The 21,811-nt window shown below is 43.1% G+C and overlaps 1 protein-coding gene across 1 annotated transcript in view; it reads left to right on the top strand.

Annotated features, from left to right (window-relative positions):
- The window catches only part of FAM227A (family with sequence similarity 227 member A), a 77,110-nt gene that overhangs the window by 47,374 nt on the left and 7,925 nt on the right, over positions 1 to 21,811 (top strand). The window contains exons 13-15 of the mRNA XM_059404594.1: positions 8,943 to 9,100; positions 11,347 to 11,499; positions 20,104 to 20,244. Of these exons, the coding sequence (XP_059260577.1) occupies positions 8,943 to 9,100; positions 11,347 to 11,499; positions 20,104 to 20,244 (452 nt within the window). The remainder of the gene's footprint in view (positions 1 to 8,942; positions 9,101 to 11,346; positions 11,500 to 20,103; positions 20,245 to 21,811) is intronic.

A 21,811-nucleotide genomic window follows, 5' to 3' on the forward strand; every position in this document is an offset into this window, starting at 1 on the left:
CTAAATCTATATATAGATATCTAGATCTAGAACTAGATATCTATAGATATATACTTATATATACTATATATAATCTATATATATAGATATATACTAAGTGTATATATATATACTTTTATATATATATATATAAAGCCACCCTCTATTTATTTATATATATACTTATATATATATATATATATAAAGTCACCCTTTATTTATATGTATATATATATATACACATATATATATGACTTTGGAAGTTATATTTCTGTGAAATGCCTGTGTCTTTTTTTTTTTTTTTTTTCAAAGTTTTTATTTTTTTATTTCTGAGATAGAAATTCTTAGTTAATGGAGAGGCAGGCAGAGAGAGAGAGAGAGAGAGGGAAGCAGGCTCCCTGCTGAGCAGAGAGCCCGATGCGGGACTCGATCCCAGGACCCTGAGATCATGACCTGAGCCGAAGGCAGCGGCTTAACCCACTGAGCCACCCAGGCGCCCCATGCCTGTGTCTTTTTAAAATTTTTTTTCCGAAGTAGAAATATTTCAACTTCTGAGGTTGAGTTTCTTAGTCTTCTGTTCATTATTCATTTGTAGAAGCTCAATTCTTAGTCATATGTTTGGCAAAAACGTTTACTATTTAATCGTTTTACTTTATGATATTTTTTATGAGGAAATTATAATTTTTTTTACAGTCACATTTATTGGTCTTCTCATTTATGGCTTCTCGATTTTGTGTCTTACAAAGAAAGGTTTTTATCACTCTAAGAGTATACGAAATATTCTCCTAACTTTTTCTACAATATTTTTGTTATCACCTATTCACAATGCAGAAACTCTACTCACATAACCAGATGTCACCAGGGGTCACTCTGCTCCTTTGAATTTAGTAAAAGACTGGCTCAAGCATTTGCTATATGATTTGTTTGAAGCCCAGTCCTCTCCCCACGTGTCTGTGAACTCTGGGGCCTTGTGTTTTTCCTGGCGCTGAGTTCCTCTTCTGCTCATACCATGTCGCCCAAAGATGGAGCTCACCTCTTCCCTTCAGTTTTGCAAAACTGCCCACACAGGCCTGCGTGTGTGTAGTGTGGATAGAAGGTATTACTGGGTTTAAAGATGTGGGAAGAAGGGGGACCCTATCCCAGTGCTGCCGAGAACAGTCGTGTGAGTTACCCTTCTTACAGACCCTGCAGTCGCCCAGCTGGCTAGACCCCATCCCCAGCCTTCTCCACACTCCTTTCTTCTCTTTCTGGAATCTCCAACTCCCGCTCATTTCTGACTCAGAGCAGCATAGCCCTCCTCTGCCTTTGGCTCTAAGCTTCTCACCAAGTGGCTAATTGACATGTGTTCCTGAGCAAGAGCAGTCCCCTTGCTGCGGGAAACAAAGGCAAAAGAACAAAATTGAATTTCCTTACTGCCTACAGCCCAGTGACCAATCCTCGAGACAGGCGGAGTGACCTTCCCCTGGGAGCTCAGCTGCCTCAATATTGGCACTTTGCTAAGGGCAAAGGCAATCTTAGCCCAACCCCCAGGATGCTGTGAGTCTAACATATAAAAATTCCTTTGGAAATTTCCTTTATCTCTAACCCCAAGATAACATGTTGGCAATCATCCTCCAAGCATATGGCCCACTGATATACATTTGAAGGGTCTCAGGACTAGGGTTTCACTAGACAGTAATAAATGACCTTTTCCTGACAACAGCTCACCTCTCAAGGTCCTGGAAACCTTGCTTCCAAAATTCCTCACAGACCTACGCTATCCCTAACACCGCTCCAAACTTGAAAGCATATAACCCGCCACTCCTCATGACCCCAATGCCTCTCTTTCTGCCCACGCATCCTGTCGTAAATAAAAGCACCTTTTTAATAAAGGTGTTTTAATAAAACCACCTTTTTGCACCAAAGATGTCTCAAGAATTCCTTCTTAGCCGTAGACTCCAGACCGCAACATTCTCTACGTCACCCTCCGTGCATGGTAAATTCTGGTACCAGCTAACACGGTTTTTTTACATCCCAGTAACAAGAGGAATGGAAGGGGACATCGGTAACTGGAGAGAGACATTGGTATCAAAAAACTTGCAGACCAGTGAACAGTAGAGCCTTTGGCTTAGCACCAGGAGCAAGGAAAGGACTCTCATCTCCACCTCCCTTTGAAGTTGTTCTCAACCCAGACATCCAACGTCAGGACTCTCTCACCTCCCTTGACCTCAAAGGATTTTCCTTACTTTCTTGCAAGCTCCTCCATTTATTGAAAAGGACTTTAAGGGGCACCTGGGTGGCTCAGTGGGTTAAGCCTCTGCCTTTGGCTCAGGTCATGATCCCAGGGTCCTGGGATCGAGCCCCACATCGGGCTCTCTGCTCAGCAGGGAGCCTGCTTCCCCCTTTCTCTCTCTGCCTGCCTCTCTGCCACTTGTGATCTCTGTCAAATAAATAAATAAAATCTTAAAAAGAAAGAAAGAAAAGGACTTTAAGGGGCACGTGGGTGGCTCAGTTGGTTGGGTGCCTGTCTTCGGCTCAGGTCATGATCCTGGGGTCCTGGGTTGGAGCCCAGCATTGGGCTCCCTGCTCAGCAGGGAGTCCCCTTTTCCCTCTCCCTCTGCTTGCCACTCTGCCTGCTTGTGTTTGTGCATGTTCTCTCTCTCTCTCTGTCAAATAAGTAAGTGGAATCTTTAAACAAAAGAAAAGGATTTTTAAAATAGTTACTAGCATTTTTTATGTTATATCATGAGTTTAGAGCATCCCATTAAAATTTTAAATGTGTATACCTATGACCTAGCAATTCCATTTCAGATATTCTACCCTGTAGAAATGTTCATATGTAGGGGCGCCAGGGTGGGTCAGGGGGTTAAGCCTCTACCTTCGGCTCAGGTCATGATCCCACAGTCCTGGGATCGAGTCCCGCGTTGGGCTCTCTGCTTAGTTGGGAGCCTGCTTCCATCTCTCTCTCTGCCTGCTTGTGATCTCTCTCTGTCAAATAAATATATAAAATCTTTAAAAAAAAAAAAAAAAAAGAACAAAAAAGAAATGTTTATCTGTTGCCATCCATTACATTAACCTGGACTGGGGGAAAAAGAAAAAAAAAACAACAATGAAGAAAACTTAAATTTCCATAGATAAAAAAGTAAATTGTGAAATATCCATAATATGGATGCTGCTGCTATTAAAAACAATGAGAAGGGGTTTTTGTTTGTTTGTTTGCTTGCTTTTGGGTGGTTTTTTTTTTTTTTAAAGGTACAAACAGGCACTCTTATTATAGCATGGGGACAGGACTCGTGGGCAGAAAGAGCTGCACGGAGATTGTGAAGAGTGACTCATTACATACTTTTTAAGTTTTGTGGGGGAGAGAGTAGAGATAACAGAAGTCTCTAAAGGGATTTCTGCCTGTTAAAGAAAACTCACAGGATCCTGGAGCTCTGGGGTTGTCAAGCGAAGGCTGCTTTTAGTCTCTCACAAAACTTGACATTGAGGCGGCTGTGAGTTTCTTGAGGACTGTCACACTCTGCTTGTCTCAGGTATTTTATCAGTGGGCTGCAAGCTATAAGGAAATATAATTTTTTTTAAGGAAATTTAATTTTATCTGCATTTCTCTTGCCTTTATTCTCATCATTTTCCCTCCCTGAACAATCTTAAATCTTTAAGATTGCCAAGGGCGGCGGAAGGTCTTACCTTCTATAACTTCTTCCTGCTGAAGAGGGGCGTGGAGATGTCCCTACCTCTGGTCAACACTGGTCAGTTGGGGAATTTATAAGAGAGGGATTTTGAAGGGCAGAGGGAGCCAAATCCAAGGTAGACAACATACATGCATCCAATGAGACAGATGTATAACTTCTGATAGGAAAGAAGTCAGTTGACAATGACTAAAGTTCATAAATCAAGAGAATATTACTGGTAGCATATTTAGTTACTGGTGAGTGGAAAATAAGTAACAAGACATTATGTAGAGTATGATTCCATTTTTATTTTTGAAATATATTTTTGGTATAAAATCAGTATGTGCAAACAAGAAGGCTTGGAAGGATACCCAGAAAAGTGTTCATAGTATTTATTCTTAGCACTGCAAGTGGGGATGAGGAAGACGTTTGTCTTTTACTTTTTATCTTTTTAAAAATATTATATGGGTTTTTCACAGTGAACATGAATTTATTTTGTTAAAAAGAAATAGAGGTTTTCATCCTCAGAGATATCTGAAAAATGATCTTCAAGTGTCAAAATAAAAAACTTCCAAAAGGGAAGCTCTGTTGGTGCAGAATGAGAAAGAGGACAGTTCCACTTCAGAACGTTTCACCGAACATGTATGCAGAGGGAAGCATCTGGCTTGAGTCTGTCCAGGAGTTATTGGATTGGAGAAGACAAGACATAGAGAAGATCAGGTGCTCTCCTCCAATATTTTAAGGACCATTCCGTAACACATGGTTCTGGAGGAAGATGGGTTGGATTACAGAGAGTCAGATTTTTATCTAGGGTAACAAAGAACCTCCTAAGGGCCCAAGTGGTCATTTTAAACCAGCTTTACCCCCTGGCTCTCCAGCAGACCATCTGCTGGGTTTGTCCCAGCTCTGGCTCTCAAACCAACTCTTTCCTCTTGCCAGATGTCTGATGCCAGCCCTTCACTCTAGCTCCTACTCTGCTTTCTCCCTGCCCCTTGGATCTGATGTTACAGAACTTCTCATCTTGCACACTGGCCAGCCTTTGCCCAGTGCTGTGGCTAGGAGCCAGTCCTTTCCACTCCGATCCCCCGGTCCCTGTGCCCAACGCCCATCCCCCTGACTCCCACCTGTGAGGAGAAGTCAGATGTTTAGCAACAAGGGAACTGGGTGTTTCTGAAGGTAGTATGTCCCCCCATTTCAAAGTTAGGGAAGAAAAATGGACAATATCTATTGAGAATTTAAAAAATTTTTTTATTTATTTTCTTGTCAGACAGATATCACAAGTAGGCAGAGAGGCAGGCAGAGAGAGAGATGGGGAAGCAGGCTCCCCGCTGAGCAGAGAGCCCCATGCAGGGCTCTATCCCAGGACCCTGGGATCATGACCTGAGCCGAAGGCAGAGGCTTTACCCCACTGAGCCACCCAGGCGCCCCACCTATTGAGAATATTATTGAAAGGAAGTATATTAGTTGGAATTCTTTGTAAATAACAAAATCTGGGGGTGCCTGGGTGGCTCAGTGGGTTAAGTAAGCCTCTGCCTTTGGCTCAGGTCATGGTCTCAGGGTCCTGGGATTGAGCCCTGCATGGGGCTCTCTGCTCGGCGGGGAGCCTGCTTCCCCCTGTCTCTCTCTGCCTGCCTCTCTGCCTACTTGTGATCTCTGTCTGTCAAGTAAATAAATAAAATCGTTAAAAAAAAGAAAAGAAAAGAAAAAAAATTTGTCCTTGGCCAACTTGAGCAAAAATTGGAAGAACATTGAGTAGCTAGAAAGTCTGAAATTGAGTCCAGGTATCGGGAGAAGAATCGTGGCAGTTTCAACCCTTGAACCATCACTTCAAGGTGACATGTCTGGAATGGGTGAACCCCCATGTGTCGTCAATCTGTATTTTACCCCACTGAAGAGTCAAAGTCCCAGGAGCAGTTTTGACTGACCAAGCTTATTCTATGTGCCGTGGCTCGGGCTGGGTAGGTGAGAGGCAGGCTGCCTCTGAGGACCCCTCCAGTGCCCTTTTGGGGGAGCAGGACTTTTGGCTTACAGTCCCTTCAAGCCCAAATGCAGTTGGGGGCAGGCAAACTCTCCTAAGCACAAGAATCAGGGCCTGTCAGGAAAGGAGGTTGGATTCTGGGCAGCCAAAAGAACAACTCTAGGATAAATTTAGAACTAAATTAGTAGATCCTGGAATTTTGGAATGTTCAAGACTTTGAAAAAAAAATTTCTAACAAAATAATTTCATTAAAGGAAAATGACTGCTATCTACCATCACCATTGTTTCCCAGAAAGAAGGTCATTAATACAAAAAAGGAGAAAAGGTAATATCAGAATAAAAGAAAAGCCTTCAAGCACATAATCTTACTCTGTGTCAGATTCATTGTAATATTTTTTTTCCCTTGTGGCCCTCATTTCACTGGAGACCAGTGAACACAGATCAGCAGTTTGGTGGTAGGGTTTTAGGAATCATTGGGCTAAGTGGTCTGTAGGTTCCTTACTAACCTCAAGTTTCTGTGAACCCAGTGGGATCCTGCTGTTAAACAGTGTTTCTCCACTGGAGGCAAGTTTGCCCCCCTAGGAGACTTGGCCACACCTGGAGACATTTCAGGTCATCACAGCTGGGTGGTGGTGGAGGAGATAGAGTCCTACTGGCATCTAGAGACCAGGGATGCCATCGAGCATCCTACTGTGCACAACACAGCTCCCGCCACAAAGAATGATCTGGCCCAACATGTCTAAGTGGTGAGGTTAAGAGACCATCTATAGATAGAAAAAAAAAAAAAATCTGATGAAGCAATTCAAATGGAAAGTACTAGAGAATAGTGCGCTCAGCTGTTACCACAGCCCTTATTCACGAGGCAGACTTTTAGTTAAATTTTATCAGTTTCTTTAACAACAAAAGGAGTACATACTCATTACTGACATTGTTGGAAAAAGGCAGAGGAATAATAAGCAAGGAAAACAAGCCACTCTTGGCCCCAGCCACTCTCTCTCCGGAGATACTTCCTCTCAACTGTAGCGCGTCCAAAGCAGACGTTTTGATTTTCCCACCCCACTCACCTGTTCCTTCCCAGTTCCTCTCACCGGAGCAACTGGCACCTACACCTTCAGACGCCTCCTTGACTTCTCCTCACACTCGCGTCGAGTCCTGACAATTCTACTTTCGCAGCCGATTGCCAGTCCCACCCCTTGTCACCCCTCTCTGCAACTGCTCCGCTCAGTCCCAGCCCAACACCCCCCACCCCTGCAGAGACCTCTTGACCACTCCTCACAGCTGCCTTCACCCACGGCAAGGCTCTCTCTCCACACCAGTGAAAGGGAGCGGTAGAAAATGAATCTAATTCTGTGGAAACTTCCAGTGGCTTCCATGACAAAAAGATCCTCATTCCTTACCTCCTCGTAGCCCTCCCTGACCACCCCGTGGAAAAGATTCCTCTCCTCCCCAGGCTCCCTTCCCACAACCCTCCACCCTCCACCCCTTGCCCAGCTTGATTCTTCTTTTTTTTGTTTTTTTAAAGATTTTTATTTATTTGTTTGACAGACAGAGATCACAAGTAGGCAGAGAGACCGGCAGAGAGAGAGGGAGGAAGCAGGCTCCCTGCCTAGCAGAGAGCCTGATGCGGGACTTGATCCCAGGACCCTGAGATCATGACCTGAGCCGAAGGCAGAGGCTTAACCCACTGAGACACCCAAGTGCCCCCCCACCGCCCCCAGCTTGATTCCTACCCCAAACATTACTTCTTCCATAATGTCATCCTATGCCTTTATTCGTGGAATTGTTTATTGTCTTCGTCTCAACTCTAATGCAAGCTCCACGAGGGCTGGAATTTGTCCTCTTCTCGGCTGAGTCTCTAGCACCTAGAACAGTGTTTATGCATGTTCGTGACCCAATAAATATTTGCTGAATGAATCATTAACATTTTGGTAACTATGTTTTCCAGTCTTCTATCTTCCTTTTGAACTGATTTGTTTCACAGAAAACATATAATGCTATATTCCCAACTTTGCATCTCAATTTTTAAATTATTTTTTAGTTTATTTTGTGTTTTTAAAGATTTTATTTATTTATTTATTTATTTATTTATTTATTTATTTATTTGAGAGAGTGAGCGGGAGACTGCAGGAATAGGGGGAGGACCAGAAGGAGAGACAGGTTGTCCGCAGATCACAGAATCCAACTCTGGGTTTGATCCCGGGCCCCTGAGATCATGACCTGAACCAAAGGCAGACGCCTAACTGAGCCACCCAGTGACCCCTGCATCTCAATTTTTTAATCTACTATTAGATCTGAAGCTGTTTCTTAGGACCAACTCTTCATAAACATTTTAATGGCAACATAACTATTCCTTGGGATAGAAATATCATTATCTTCAGGGTGCCTGGGTGGCTCAGTGGGTTAAAGCCTCTGCTTTCGGCTCAGGTCATGATCTCAGGGTCCTGGGATTGAGCCCCACATCGGGCTCTCTGCTCAGGAGGGAACCTGCTTCCTCCTCTCTCTCTGCCTGCCTCTCTGCCTACTTGTGATCTCTCTCTGTCAAATAAATAAAATCTTTAAAAAAAAGAAATATTAATATCTTCTTGAACATTTGGGTTATTCTAATCTTTTGCTGTAGTCAGTATCTCTGCAGCAAGCATTCTAGTACTTAAATCTTTTTTCTTGAATTTGGGTAATTTCTTTAGGATAGCATCCTAAAATTGGAGTTACTGGATAAAGAACATTATTACTGAAAGACCCCTCCCCGGGAAGATAGATAGGATAACTAACCGCTTGTTTGCTTTTCTGTAACAGCTTGGCTACTAAGGCATGACACTTAACTCCTGTTTGAACAAGATACCCTCCCCTAATAGCCAGGGCATGGTCACGTAGGCAAGGGGGCTGCATGGTCATGTAGGTCACGTAGACAGGGGGCTGCATAGTCAGGTAGGCAGGATGCCTTTCTGCTGAGTAATAAGGTCAAACTTCCCCTCTTTGTTTCCCCTTCCCGCCTTACTCTTCGGGCGAGGGGGTCTTCCAAAGCCAATCCGCTAACACCAAGTATGCCTTTTTCAAAAGTTCAAACTGTCAACCAATCAGTTGCACCCCACCCAAAACTTGTTTGTACCTGTCTATAAAAATCCTGCACCACCCCAGCCAGGGGTGCTCGGTTAGCCGGAGCTGCCGACCACCCGCCGGTACCTGCGTGATAATAAACCTCTTGCTGTTTGCATCCAGTGGCAGTGTTGGATTCTTGGGTTAGGGGATCCGCGGGTCTTTCAATTACCTTTATGTTTCTTAATCCATGCTGTAACAGTGACAATATATAATTTTTTTCCACCCTTTTTCCCAATCAGTCTCACCCAGCGTGCAAAAGCCCTGAGCTGACTTCAAACTTCTTCAACATTTACGGGAAGAGCCCTCTGATTGTGTACTTCCTCCACAACTACGCCCATCTGCCCCAGGGTGGTGAAGACGTGTTGATAGTCAGGAGGGAAAGAACCAGGAGCATCCCATATCCTTTCTGCCACAGGAGGGGCACATGTGCCTCCAGGCCCTGCTGCTTCCACCTCTGAAAAGCCAGGGTCTAGAAAGGCACCCGGCCCTTAGCTCAGTGCCTGGTACCCATCAAGGGTAGTCATTGATAGGAGCCGAAGGCTCAGAATGTTGAGCATTTTAGTTCCAAGCTGGCTTCTTAAACTGGCTGCATGGGATCCCAGGCAAGTCAGATTTCCCTGGGTGCAAAATCTCTTCCTGCTAACTAGGTATTCGAACATACTTTGCCATTCACTAATGACTCCCCTGTGCTCATTGACCCTAGAATCTGTATTGATCGCGATTTGGGGTCCAGATGTGTGTTTCTTGTAACATCCTCTTCATACACACACACACACACACACACGCAAGCACACACGCACGCATACACCCTCCTCCAGACCCATCAGCAAATCTCTGGCACAAACCAATTGGTATTGGTTACCAACTTAACCAACCAACTTAAAAGATTCAGTAACCCAACTCAGATCTTAAGAAAACAGATGTGACCAGTTGGTGTCCTGAGACCTAGCATTTTCCTCTAGTGGGTCAGACATGGGATCAAGTCAGCCCAGACTCAAGCACCAAGTCAGCGGCTGACCTCACTGCTCTGTAGTATAGTACAGTAGGAGGAGCCTGGGTTGGGGATACACAGCCCCAGATTTGAGTCCAGCTCAGCAACGTACTGGCCTTAAGATCTTAGGTGCACTGCTTGACCTCTGAGCTCAATAGCTTTATCAAGTTCTTTGTAAAATAAGGATAATTAGGGGCACCTGGTAGCTCGTTCAGTTAAAGCATTCAACTCTTGGTTTTGGCTTAGGTCATGATCTCAGGGTCATGGAATCGAGCCCTGCCTCGGGCTCTGTGCTCAGTGTGGAGCACACTGTCCCTTGCCCTCTGCGCCTCCTCCTGCTCTCTCTGTCTCAAATAAATAAATAAATAAAATCTTTTTTTTCTTTTAGATTTTATTTATTTATTCGACAGAGATCACAAGTAGGCAGAGAGGCAGGCAGAGAGAGAGAGAGGAGGAAGCAGGCTCCCCACTGAGCAGAGCCCGATGCGGGGCTCGATTCCAGGACCCTGGGATCATGACCCAAGCCGAACGCAGAGGCTTTAACCCACTGAGCCACCCAGGTGCCCCAATAAATGAAATCTTAAAAAATAATTATAAGACAATTATAAAAAATATAATTTATATAATTTATATTATATAATTCATAATAAATTATTAAAAATAAGTATAATTGTACCAAAACAATAGTGTTACAATCAGGATTAAATGGCATATGGCTGGTTCTAAATAAACAATAATGATCATAATTATTATTAACATTATCGAAGGAGGAATTATTATCCTTATTTTATAGATCGGAAAATAGAGACAGAGAGGATGACTCATATTGGATGGAAATCCTAAACGCCTGAGATTCTGACCAGTGCAGAAGGGGTAGAGAGGTGGGGGAGATCCAGAGGGCTTTCCAACATATAAACATGATATTGGGAATGAGGTCTTGAGACTGAAAGTTGGAATCCCTTCCTCTTCATCACTGTGATCATAGAGTAAGAATAGTATTTATTTGCCTATTTTTTTATTGAGGTATAGTTGACCCACAACATATTAGTTTCAGATGTAGAACCCAGTGTTACTACGAAGTGATTCCCATGATACGTGGAGTCGCCACTTGTCACCCTACGGAGTGAGAATTTTATTTATTTATTTTTAAAGATTTTATTTATTTATTTGACAGACAGGGATCACAAGTAGGTAGAGAGGCAGACAGAGAGAGAGAGGTGGGAAGCAGGCTCCCCATTGAGCAGAAAGCCTGAGGCAGGGCTCGATCCCAGGACCCCAGGATCATGACCCAAGCTGAAGGCAGAGGCTTTAACCCACTGAGCCACCCAGGCGCCCCCAGAGTGAGAACGTTAGATGACAGTCTGAAAAGAGGATTTCCTAGCCCTTCCATCAGCAGGAGGAGAGAAGGGCTGTGTTAAAAGATCAGGAATGGCCCAGCCACTGGGGAGGATAGCCCCTTGCCTTCACCCATAGTCAGAGGGCAGGAGTCCTTTCCTGCTCAGATTTTGGTGATGTGGTCCAGAAACAGGTCATTTCCCCCCTCTGCCATCTCGCCACCCCCTTCCTCTCCATGCAGTAGGCCGTCTTGCTGGTAACACTCAAGAGTCAATACCAACCGACAGTGTGAACTTTTCCTTGACGGCCAGTGCCACTGAGTCTGTCCTGACATATGCTGAGGTCATTGACCTGACCCTGAGCAACATGAAGAAGCGGAGGGACAACTTGGAACAACTGAAATGGCTCCACTGGAATGAATGGAAGTATTTTGATGTGTACCTAAGGGAACTGCAAGAAAACTTCCTCAGGTATTTAAGGGGCTTTAGGGAAGGGACGTTGTTTGGGCATCTGCCTGTTCTTGCACATGACAATTTAAACATTTTTTTTAAAGATTTTATATATTTATTTTTTAAAATTAACATATAATGCATTATTTGCCCCAGGGTACAGGTCTGTGAATCATCAGGCTTACACGTTTCACAGCACTCACCATAGCACATACCCTTCCCAGTGACCATCACCCAGCCACCCTAACCCTCCACCCCCCCACCCCACAGCAACCCTCAGTTTGTTTCCTGAGGTTAAGAGCCTCTTATGGTTTGTCTTCCTCCCCAGTCCCATCTTGTTCCATTTTTTCCTTTTCTACCCCCCCCACCACCCCCCGTCCTGCCTCTCAAATTCCTCATATCAGAGTGATCATAAGATACTTGTCTTTCTCTGATTGTCTTATTTCACTCAGCATTAATACCCTCTAGTTCCATCCACGTCATTGCAAATGGCAAGATTTCATCTTTTGATGGCTGCATAGTATTCCATTTTATATATATATATATATATATATATATATATATATATATATATATATAGTCTCCTTTATCCATTCATCTGTTGATGGACATCTGGGTTCTTTCCATAGTTTGGCTATTGTGGACATTGTTGATATAAACATTGGGGTGCATGTGTCCCTTCGGATCACTACTTTTGTATCTTTAAGGTAAATACCCAGTAGTGCAATTACTGGGTCGTAGGGTAGCTCTATTTTCAACTTTTTGAGGAACCTCCATGCTGTTTTCCAGAGTGGCTGCACCAGCTCGTATTCCCACCAGCAGTGTAGGAGGGTTTCCCTTTCTGTGCAAAAGATTTTATTTTTAAGTAATCTCTACACCCAATGTAGGGCTTGAATTCAGAATCCTAAGACCGAGTAGCACATTCCACTGACCAAGCCAGTAAAGAACCCCTGCACATGAAAATTTCTTTTTTACATGCATTTTATTTATTCTTTTAAAATATTTTATTTATTTATTTGACAGAGAGAGAGCACAAATAGGCAGAGTGGCAGGCAGAGAGAGAGAGAGGGAAGCAGGCTCCCCGCTGAGCAGGGAGCCTGATGCTGGGCTCGATCCTGGGACTCTAAGACCATGACCTGAGCCGAAGGCAGAGGCTTTAACCCACTGAGCCACCTAGGTGCCCCTTTTACATGCATTTTAAAGATTTATTTATTTTATTTTGAGAGAGAGAGAGAGAGCAAGAGCAGGAGCGGGAATACAGAGGGAGAGAGAGAATCTTGGGCAGACCTCCTGCTGAGTGTAGAGCCCGACATGGGGCAGGTCTCATGACCCTGAGATCACCCACGACCTGAGCTAAAACCAAGAGTCAGACCCTTAATGCACTGCACCAGCCACTCACCCCTGCACATGGTAATTTTTAATTGGGGGCCTAGTCCGGGACTATCTTAGGCATAGTAACAGAGACCAGATCTTTCTTTTAAAGTTATTTTTCCCTAACTAAAAAAGCATTTATCTTCAATGAAAACAAACAAACAAACCTGGAAAAGCACCTGGAGACATATGTTGCCAACATTTTTCTATAAATCCTTCCAGTCTTTTTGCCTGGGCCTGTAGAGGTGTATCTTTAGACAAAAGTAGTAGAGTCATACCATCAATCTGATTTTTAGACTTTGTTTTCCCACTTAGCTGCGTATGATGGGTATTTTCCTGTGCCTTCTGACTTTTTCAGTATTTTTATTTTCTTTAGAAATTTTTCAGACCTTCCAGAAATGTTGAAAGGATGGTGCAGTGAACACCATATGTCCACACTGCGTTTACCAATTATCCACTTTTTGCCACATTTTCTTTCTCTCTCTAGTAATTAGGTCAAATTCAAATTTCCCCAGTGGTGCCCAAAATATCCTTTTTGGTTTTACTTGCTGCTCCAGGATCCGATCAAGGATTGGGAACTAGATCTTGCTGTTATATCTCTTTGGGGTCTTTTCACTGATAACAATGCCCTGCCGCCACCTTTGTTATTATGCCATGAATCAATGGTTACATCATTATCATTATTATTATTATTATTATTATTTTATGACACAGAGTCTTTTGAAACACTCAAGCCACATTCTGGATTTTTCTAATTATTTCTTCAGGGTATCATTTAACTTATTCCAAAATGCCTATATTTCTCATAAACTAGACATGGGGTGATACTAGGTGCTTGATAGAATTCAGGAAACACCTCATAGATGATGATGTGTGTGCGCAGAGACAGTCAATGTCAAGTCAGCCAGACAGGTGGTCTCTGCTAGACCTCTCCATTCTAAGACCCCTGTTTTATGTAGTTAGTCTGTAATAACTGGTGTGATTCTTTGAGGCTGAATGAATCTGCTCTCCCCAAACCAATGTCCAGCGGTTGTAGCATCCACTGATGCTCTTTGCCTGGATCAGTTATGACAGCTGGGGTTGCAAAATAGTGATTTTCTACTTCCACTCCCTTCTCCCTTTATTAGCTGGCACTTTTTTTTTTCTAAAGAGCTCACCTTCTTCTTTTGCCCCTTATCTCTCTCTCATGTCTTCTCCACCTATTCCCATAAGTCTCTCACATGGACATCCGGCTGCAAAAGAAGCTCAGGAAATATTTGGCAAAGAGAAATGAGATTTCCATGCCTGAACCAGAGCGGAACTGCCTGGGCACTTCATTACCCAAAATAACACTGGATTCAGTTAGTGGGAGAGAAAGGGGGAACTGCTGTTGGCCAGACAGCTGTTGGTATCTGCTATCGTAGGAGAGAAAGGAAACAATGAACACACTGGTAACTGCTTTGTTTTACAAAGTGATACAGTAGCATTATTGGTAGCATTGGTAACTGCTTTGTTTTACAAAGCATACAGTAGCATTATTTCCAAATGAGATACACACACAAACACACAAACCTGTTAAGCACCAGCCCCACAAAAATGCAGTTCTGCCTAAATGTCCATCAAAAGGTGTTTGGTTAATCAGATATCATATGTATGTGCTCTGCTGCCGAGAAAAATGGCCGTGTCGATCTAGTATTCTTATTTTATAAGGAACGATGGTCATAAAATATTATTAGACCAAAAAAAAAAAAAATCAGGGTATAAAATAGTGTAAGAAGCACGGTTATTTATCTCCGTTTTACAAAAGCCAAGGTCAAAGACAGAAACTTGGAGGGCAGCCACATTTGTGGGGAGGACAAAATGTGGGGCCACGGAGAAGGAGTGGCTAGAAGGAAAGGAGAGCCTGTGTGTGAAGGCACAGCAGCCACGAAGCTGAGGGAGGAAAGGGCCAAGGGGAGTAGCGGTCAGCAGTGGGGGTGCCACATGTAGAAGCCCTGGGCTGAGACAGGTTTGGTGATTTGTCAGAGAGTGGTCTTAACTGGTCAGACACCAGAGCCTGGGACGTTGGGGGAAAGGTGTGGTGCCCCATGGGTGAATGAGACTACTAGGAGGCAGAAGGAGCAAAATTCTGCACCAAAAAGGACAAGATTGGACGGGGAGTAGCAGGGCTCTTTCATTGTCAAGTGGAAGACCCAAGTCCATGGGAAGCCAGAGGGATTGGAGAGATTGGAAAAAGGCAGGTAAGGGAAGTCAGGGTCAGGATTGAGGAAGGGAGAGGACCCAGGAGCCATTTGGGGTTTTTTTTGTTTTTGTTTTTGTTTTTAGTTTTAGTTATTGGGGCACCTGGGTGGCTCAATCAGTTAAGCATCTGCCTTCGGCTCAGGTCATGATCCTGGAGTCCCAGAATCTAGCCGCTCATCTGGCTCCCTGCTCAGCAGGAGTCTGCTTTTCCCTCTGTCCCTTACCCTGCTCGCTCACGTTCTCTCACTCTCTCACTCTGTCCCTCTCTCAAGTCAATAATAAGATCACAAATAAACCTTCCCTTTTCTATTCCTTTGGCTGGAACTTAGTCCCATAATTTAAATTTAATAAAAATAATATTAAATTTATTTAAGATTAAGTCTACAGCATATATATTTCAGAAATGTATAAGGACATCCTTGTTTAATAAAGGCGTCCTTATAGGGTGAATTATAGTATACGTATTTTAAGTCAGTAGAAACTTTGTAATTATGTGTTAGCAATCTCATTGCTAAATATATCCACTTTTTGTTGGGTAAGGCATTATCAAGAAGTTCAGCATGCCTTCTGTTAATAAAGTGATTCTCAAAATTTGTGTCTACAGAATAAAATGGTGACCTTGAAACACATCTGTGCCATTAGGGGCACCTGGGTAGCTCAGTGAGTTAAGCATATGACTTTTGATTTTGGCTCAGTATAGACATTTTGACAATATTTATTCTTCCGATCCAAGAGCATGGAATGGTCTTCCATCTTTTTGTGTCTTCAGTTTCTTTCATGAGTGTTCTGTAGTTCCTCGAATACAGATCCTTTACCACTTTGGTTAGGTTTATTCCCAGGTATCTTATGGTTCTTGGTGCTAGAGTAAATGGAATTGATTCTCTAATTTCCCTTTCTGTATTTTCATTGTTAGTGTATAAGAAAGCCACTGATTTCTGGACATCGATTTTGTATCCTGCCATGTTGCTGAATTGCTGTATGAGTTCTAGTAGTTTGGGGGTGGAGTCTTTTGGGCTTTCCGTATAAAGAATCATGTCATCTGTGAAGAGAGAGGGTTTGACTTCTTCATTGCCAATTTGGATACCTTTTATTTCTCTTTTATTTCTTTTCCCAGCTGTTGCTAGGACTTCTAATACTATGTTGAACAAGAGTGGTGAAAGTGGGCATCCTTGTCTTGTTCCTGATCTCAATGGGAAGGCTGTAAGCTTTTTACCATTGAGGATGATATTTGCTGTGGGTCTTTCATAGATAGATTTTATGAAGTTCAGGAATGTTCCCTCTATCCCTATACTTTGAAGCGTTTTAATCAGGAACGGATGCTGGATTTTGTCAAATGCTTTTTCTGCATCAATTGAGAGGACCATGTGGTTCTTCTCTTTTCTCATATTAATTTGTTCTATCACATTGATTGATTTGCGAATGTTGAACATCCTTGTAGCCCAGGGATGAATCCCACCTGGTCATGATGGATAATCTTTTTAATGTGATTTTGGCTCAGGTCATGATCTCAGGGTCCTGGATGGGGTCCTGCATTGGCAGGCTCCAAGCTCAGTGGGGAGTCTGCTTGAGATTCTCTCTCTCCCCTGCCCCTCTCCTCACTCCCTGTGCTCTCACCCTTGCTCCCTAAAATAATCTTTAAAAAAAAAAACCCAAAAACCCACATCTGTGCTGTTAGACATCAAAGCAGAGCTACACTCAGGGAAATAGGGCTTGCCTGAGTAGGGTACAGATGAGGGGGCTTCTGGGGAGCTCACAGTGTTCCATTTCTTGATCTGGGTGCTGGTTACATGGGTGTGCTTAGTCCACAAAATCTTCTAGAGCTGCACATTTAGAGTCTATGAATTCTTTGCTATCTATGTTCTGAAGGAACATATTAAGGAACTCCTTGTACTGGTGTATCCTTTTTCTTTGTAGAGATATTATAATGGTTTTGTAGTTACCTATTTTTTTTAATTTTTTTCTTGTTTTTTTTTATAAACATATAATGTATTATTAGCCCCAGGGCTACAGGACTGTGAATAGCCAGGTTTACACACTTCACAGCACTCACCATAGCACATACCCTCCCCAATGTCCATAATCCCACCACCCTCTCCCTCCCCCCTCCCCACCAGCCACCCTCAATTTGTTTTGTGACATTAAGAGTCTCTTATGGTTTGTCTCCCTCCCAATCCCATCTTGTTTCATTTATTCTTTTCCTACCCCCCAAACCCTCCACATTGTATCTCCACTCCCTCATATCGGGGAGATCATCTGATAGTTGTCTTTCTCTGATTGACTTATTTCGCTAAGCATAATACCCTCTAGTTCCATCCACGTCATCGCAAATGGCAAGATTCCATTTCTTTTGATGGCTGCATAATATTCCATTGTGTATATATACCACATCTTCTTTATCCATTCATCTGTTGATGGACATCTAGGTTCTTTCCATAGTTTATCTATTGTGGACATTGCTGCTATAAACAATCAGGTGCACATGCCCCTTCGGATCACTACATTTGTATCTTTAGGGTGTGATTGCTGGGCCATAGGGTAGCTCTATTTTCAACTTTTTGAGGAACCTCCATGCTGTTTTCCAGAGTGGTTGCACCAGCTTGCATTTCCACCAATAGTGTAGGAGAGTTCCCCTTTCTCCACATCCTTGCCAGCATCTGTCATTTCCTGACTTGTTAATTTTAACCATTCTGACTGGTGTGAGGTGGTATCTCATTGTGGTTTTGATTTGTATTTTCCTGATCCTGAGTGATGTGGAGCACTTTTTCATTTGTCTGTTGGCAATCTGGATGTCTTCTTTGCAGAAATGTCTGTTCATGTCTTCTGCCCATTTCTTGACTGGATTATTTGTTCTTTGGGTGTTGAGCTTGCTAAGCTTTTTACAGATTTTGGATACTAGCCCTTTATCTGATATATCGTTTGCAAGTATCTTCTCCCATTCGTAGTTACCTATTTTTTAAAGGAGTCAAATCTGGGGCCGCCTGGGTGGCTCAGTCAGTTGAACATCTACCTTTGGCTCAGGTCATGATCTAGGGTCCTGGGATGGAGCCCCACAGCAGGCTCCTTGCTCAGCAGGGAGCCTGCTTCTCCCTCTGCCTGCTGCTCTCCCTGCTTGTGCAATCTCTCTCTCTCTAGCAAATAAATAAATAAAATCTTAAAAAATAAACAAAAAATAAAAGTGTCATGTCTGAAAGAGATTCCTAATGAAATGTTTCTGGATGAGATGACATGGTATCTAGGCTCTTCTTGAAAATCACCCATTTGGGGTGGGAATGGAGGGGTTTGAAGGGAGTAATGGATGTTTCAAGATTAATCTTATGTTGGTAACTATTGAAGCTAAATAATGGGTAAATGGTGTTGATTGTGCAATTTTCATTACTTTTATATATTTTTTGAAGTTTTTTTTTTTAATGGTAGCTATAACAAAAACAAAAGATGTCAAATGCCCATATGGACTATTACTTGCACATGGGCTAGGACTCCTTTGGGACCTCAGTTACCATCTTATTTCCCAAATAGAGCATATCAATAGGAAGCACTGGCTTTGTAGTTGGACAGACTGAAGCTCTGTCTCACTCTCTATCTGAATTATGTCCATCACAGCCTGTGTGAGGCTTGGATACCGACTGTAAACAGGGACACAGAGTAGCTGTGGGGGAATGGAGATGTCTAGCTCTGTGCCTGGCTCAAAGAAAGTGCTCAGTAAATGCCGACGGCCAGAGATAATACCTGTGACCCCGTGCCATGGAAATTGCAGGGTCCAAAGCAGTGCAGGACTCAGATTTGAAAGTCTGTGATTGGGGAGTCCTGGAGCAGCCCCTATTAGAAAAGGCAATCCACGGGCGCCTGGGTGGCTCAGTAGGTTAGGCGTCTACCTTCAACTCAGGTCATGATCTCAGGGTCCTGGGATGGAGCTCATGTTGGACTCTGTGTTCAGTGGGGCATCTGCTTCTTCCTCACCCTCCGCTCCTCCCTGACTCATGCTTTTTCTCTCTCTCAAATTAGTAAAATATTTAAATAAATAAATAAAATAATAAAATAAATGGAGTCCCTTCAGCTTCCCTACCTCAGTTCAAGGCCAAGTTCACTGCTATTTTTTTTTTAATACCGATCTTTCTGCCTCTATCCTTCTTCAGCAGAGAAGTGTATGGCAGACTCTTAATTCATACAAATATATTTTTTTAAGATTTTATTTATTTGACAGAGAGAGTGAGAGTGAGCATGAAAGTGGCAAGGGGCAGAGGGAGAAGCCAGCTCCCTGATGAGCAGAGGGCCTGATGTGGGACTTGATCCTGGGACTCCAGGATCATGACCTGAGCCGAAGGCAGTTGCTTAACCAACTGAGCCACCCAGGTGCCCATACAAATACATTTTTATTGCTATTCTGTCTACCCTGAGTGCCTGCAACCTGCTTCGTCATCAAGTAAATGTCTGCTCATGTTCAAAAGTCAGCTGATGTATCACCCAATTCCTTTTCCCCATTGTGTGCCCCATGCTTATCTCAATACACTCCACGGAAAACCGTCTTCTGTAAGAACACCAGCAGCACAGGGCATTTCTGGAGCACTTCCTTTATTTATGGTGTACCAGACACTGAGCTAAGCACTTGACCTGTGGCAACTCAGTTAACCTTTGCCACAACCCTAGGTTCTACTATCACCAAGTTGAGATGGGTACACTGTCAGGGAGAGGTTAGGTGATTTGCCCAAAGTCACACAGCAAACAGCAGATCCCCAACTTGAATTCAGCTTGCCTTCAGTATTTGGCTTTCTTTCAGACTGCTGATTTTTTTCCTGTCCTCCTAATTTGAGTGTATGTTCCTTGAATTCAGCGACCACATCTTATTCCTATCTGTGTCCCCAAGCACTGACATGACCCCTAGCACACTGCAGGGGCTCTGGACTTACAGTCCACTCTCTGCTTGCTCTTGAATAAGTCTGTAAATATTTCTCTCTCTTTACATGTGAAAATAGGAGTGAAAATATCGTGCTGACTCTTCAGTATTTTTCCATATGTGCCTTTGTGATTTCCCCACAGGGAGGTGAAGAATATCGATCAAAGAGCATTAGAGCTAAAGAAGACAAACCACATGTTCATCCCACCTTCCACCTTGGTTGAGGACTCCTTTGACAAGAAATCTAGAGGAAGTCCCGAGAGGGAGACTGCATTTCTTTTAAGGTTTGTTCCAACAAAGACCATGGACAGGTTGGAAATATGAATACTTTTAGAATTTTTTTATTTTAAGTGGGCTCCACACTGGGTGTGGAGCACCACATGAGGCTTGAACTCACAACCCTGGGATCAAGGCCCAAGCTGAGATCAAGAATAAGATGCTTAACTGACTGAGCCACCCAGGTGCCCCGTCTGAATACTTTATTTTTATATATTTTTTATTAACATATAATGTATTATTTGTTTCAGGGGCACAGGTCTGTGATTCATCAGTCTTACACAATACCTAGCACTCACCACAACACATAACCCACACCACTGTCCATCATCCAGCCACTCTCTCTTTTTTTTTTTTTTTTAAAGATTTATTTATTTATTTGACAGAGAGAGATCACAAGTAGGCAGAGAGGCAGGCAGAGAGAGAGGAGGAAGCAGGCTCCCCGCTGAGCAGAGAGCCCGATGCGGGACTCGATCCCAGGACCCCGAGATCATGACCTGAGCCGAAGGCAGCGGCTTAACCCACTGAGCCACCCAGGCGCCCTCTCTCTTTTTTTTTTAAATTATTATATTTATTGGGGCGCCTGGGTGGCTCAATCAGTTAAGTGCCTGCCTTCAGCTCAGGGCAGAATCCCAGGGTCCTGGGATCAAGTCCCATATTGTGTTCTCCTGCTCAGTGGGGAGACTGCTTCTCCCTCTCCCTTTGCTCCTCCCTGTTGATCATGCTCTCTCTGTGTCAAATACATAAATAAAATCTTAAAAAAAAATTCCTTTAAAAAAACCATTTTAAGTGATTTTTTAAATATTACTATTACTTAACAATATTACTGAGGGGGTAATTTACCATAAAATTTGCTCATTTGAAGTACATTAATTTTAGCAAATTTACAGAGTTTAGCAACAATTGCTGCCATCCAGTTTAAGAACTTTTTCATCACCCCGGAAAGATCCCTCATGCTCAGTTGTAGTCAACCACTGTTACCCTCTCCCTTTCTAATAACCTCCCTAGAAGTACCATTTAACATTGCCACTTTATTTCAAGGGTTGGATATTAGTCACATGGTGATGTTAGTGAGGTTGGGAAATGTAATTTATTTATTTATTTATTTATTTTTAAAGATTTTATTTATTTATTTGACACAGAGAGATCACCAGTAGGCAGGGAGGCAGGCAGAGAGAGAGGGAAGTAGGCTCCCTGTTGAGCAGAGAGCCCAATGCAGGGCTTGACCCCAGAACCCCAAGATCATGACCTGAGCCAAAGGCAGAGGCTCAATCTGCTGAGCCACCCAGACGCCCCTGGGAAATGTAATTTTAAAAAAAATCTGGGGACATTGCCATTTTAAACAAAAGCTGGCTCATTCTTCCATCAAAGTAAAAGGGAGAGCAGACGATGTGTTGGTAACTAGCCATCTCAACACAGATAGATGGTGTTATACTATCCATTTTAGAGAAGAAACCAAAGCTTAATGAGATGAGAAAGTTATCCAAGGAAACCTTCCAATCTTAAGTCTTCCAATTTTAATTTTCCTTTGATCGAGAAGACCACAATTTTTTGATAATAGCCGTTTAGCTTGAG

This window comes from Mustela nigripes, chromosome 6 (assembly GCF_022355385.1).
Source record: "Mustela nigripes isolate SB6536 chromosome 6, MUSNIG.SB6536, whole genome shotgun sequence".
NCBI lineage: Eukaryota > Metazoa > Chordata > Mammalia > Carnivora > Mustelidae > Mustela > Mustela nigripes.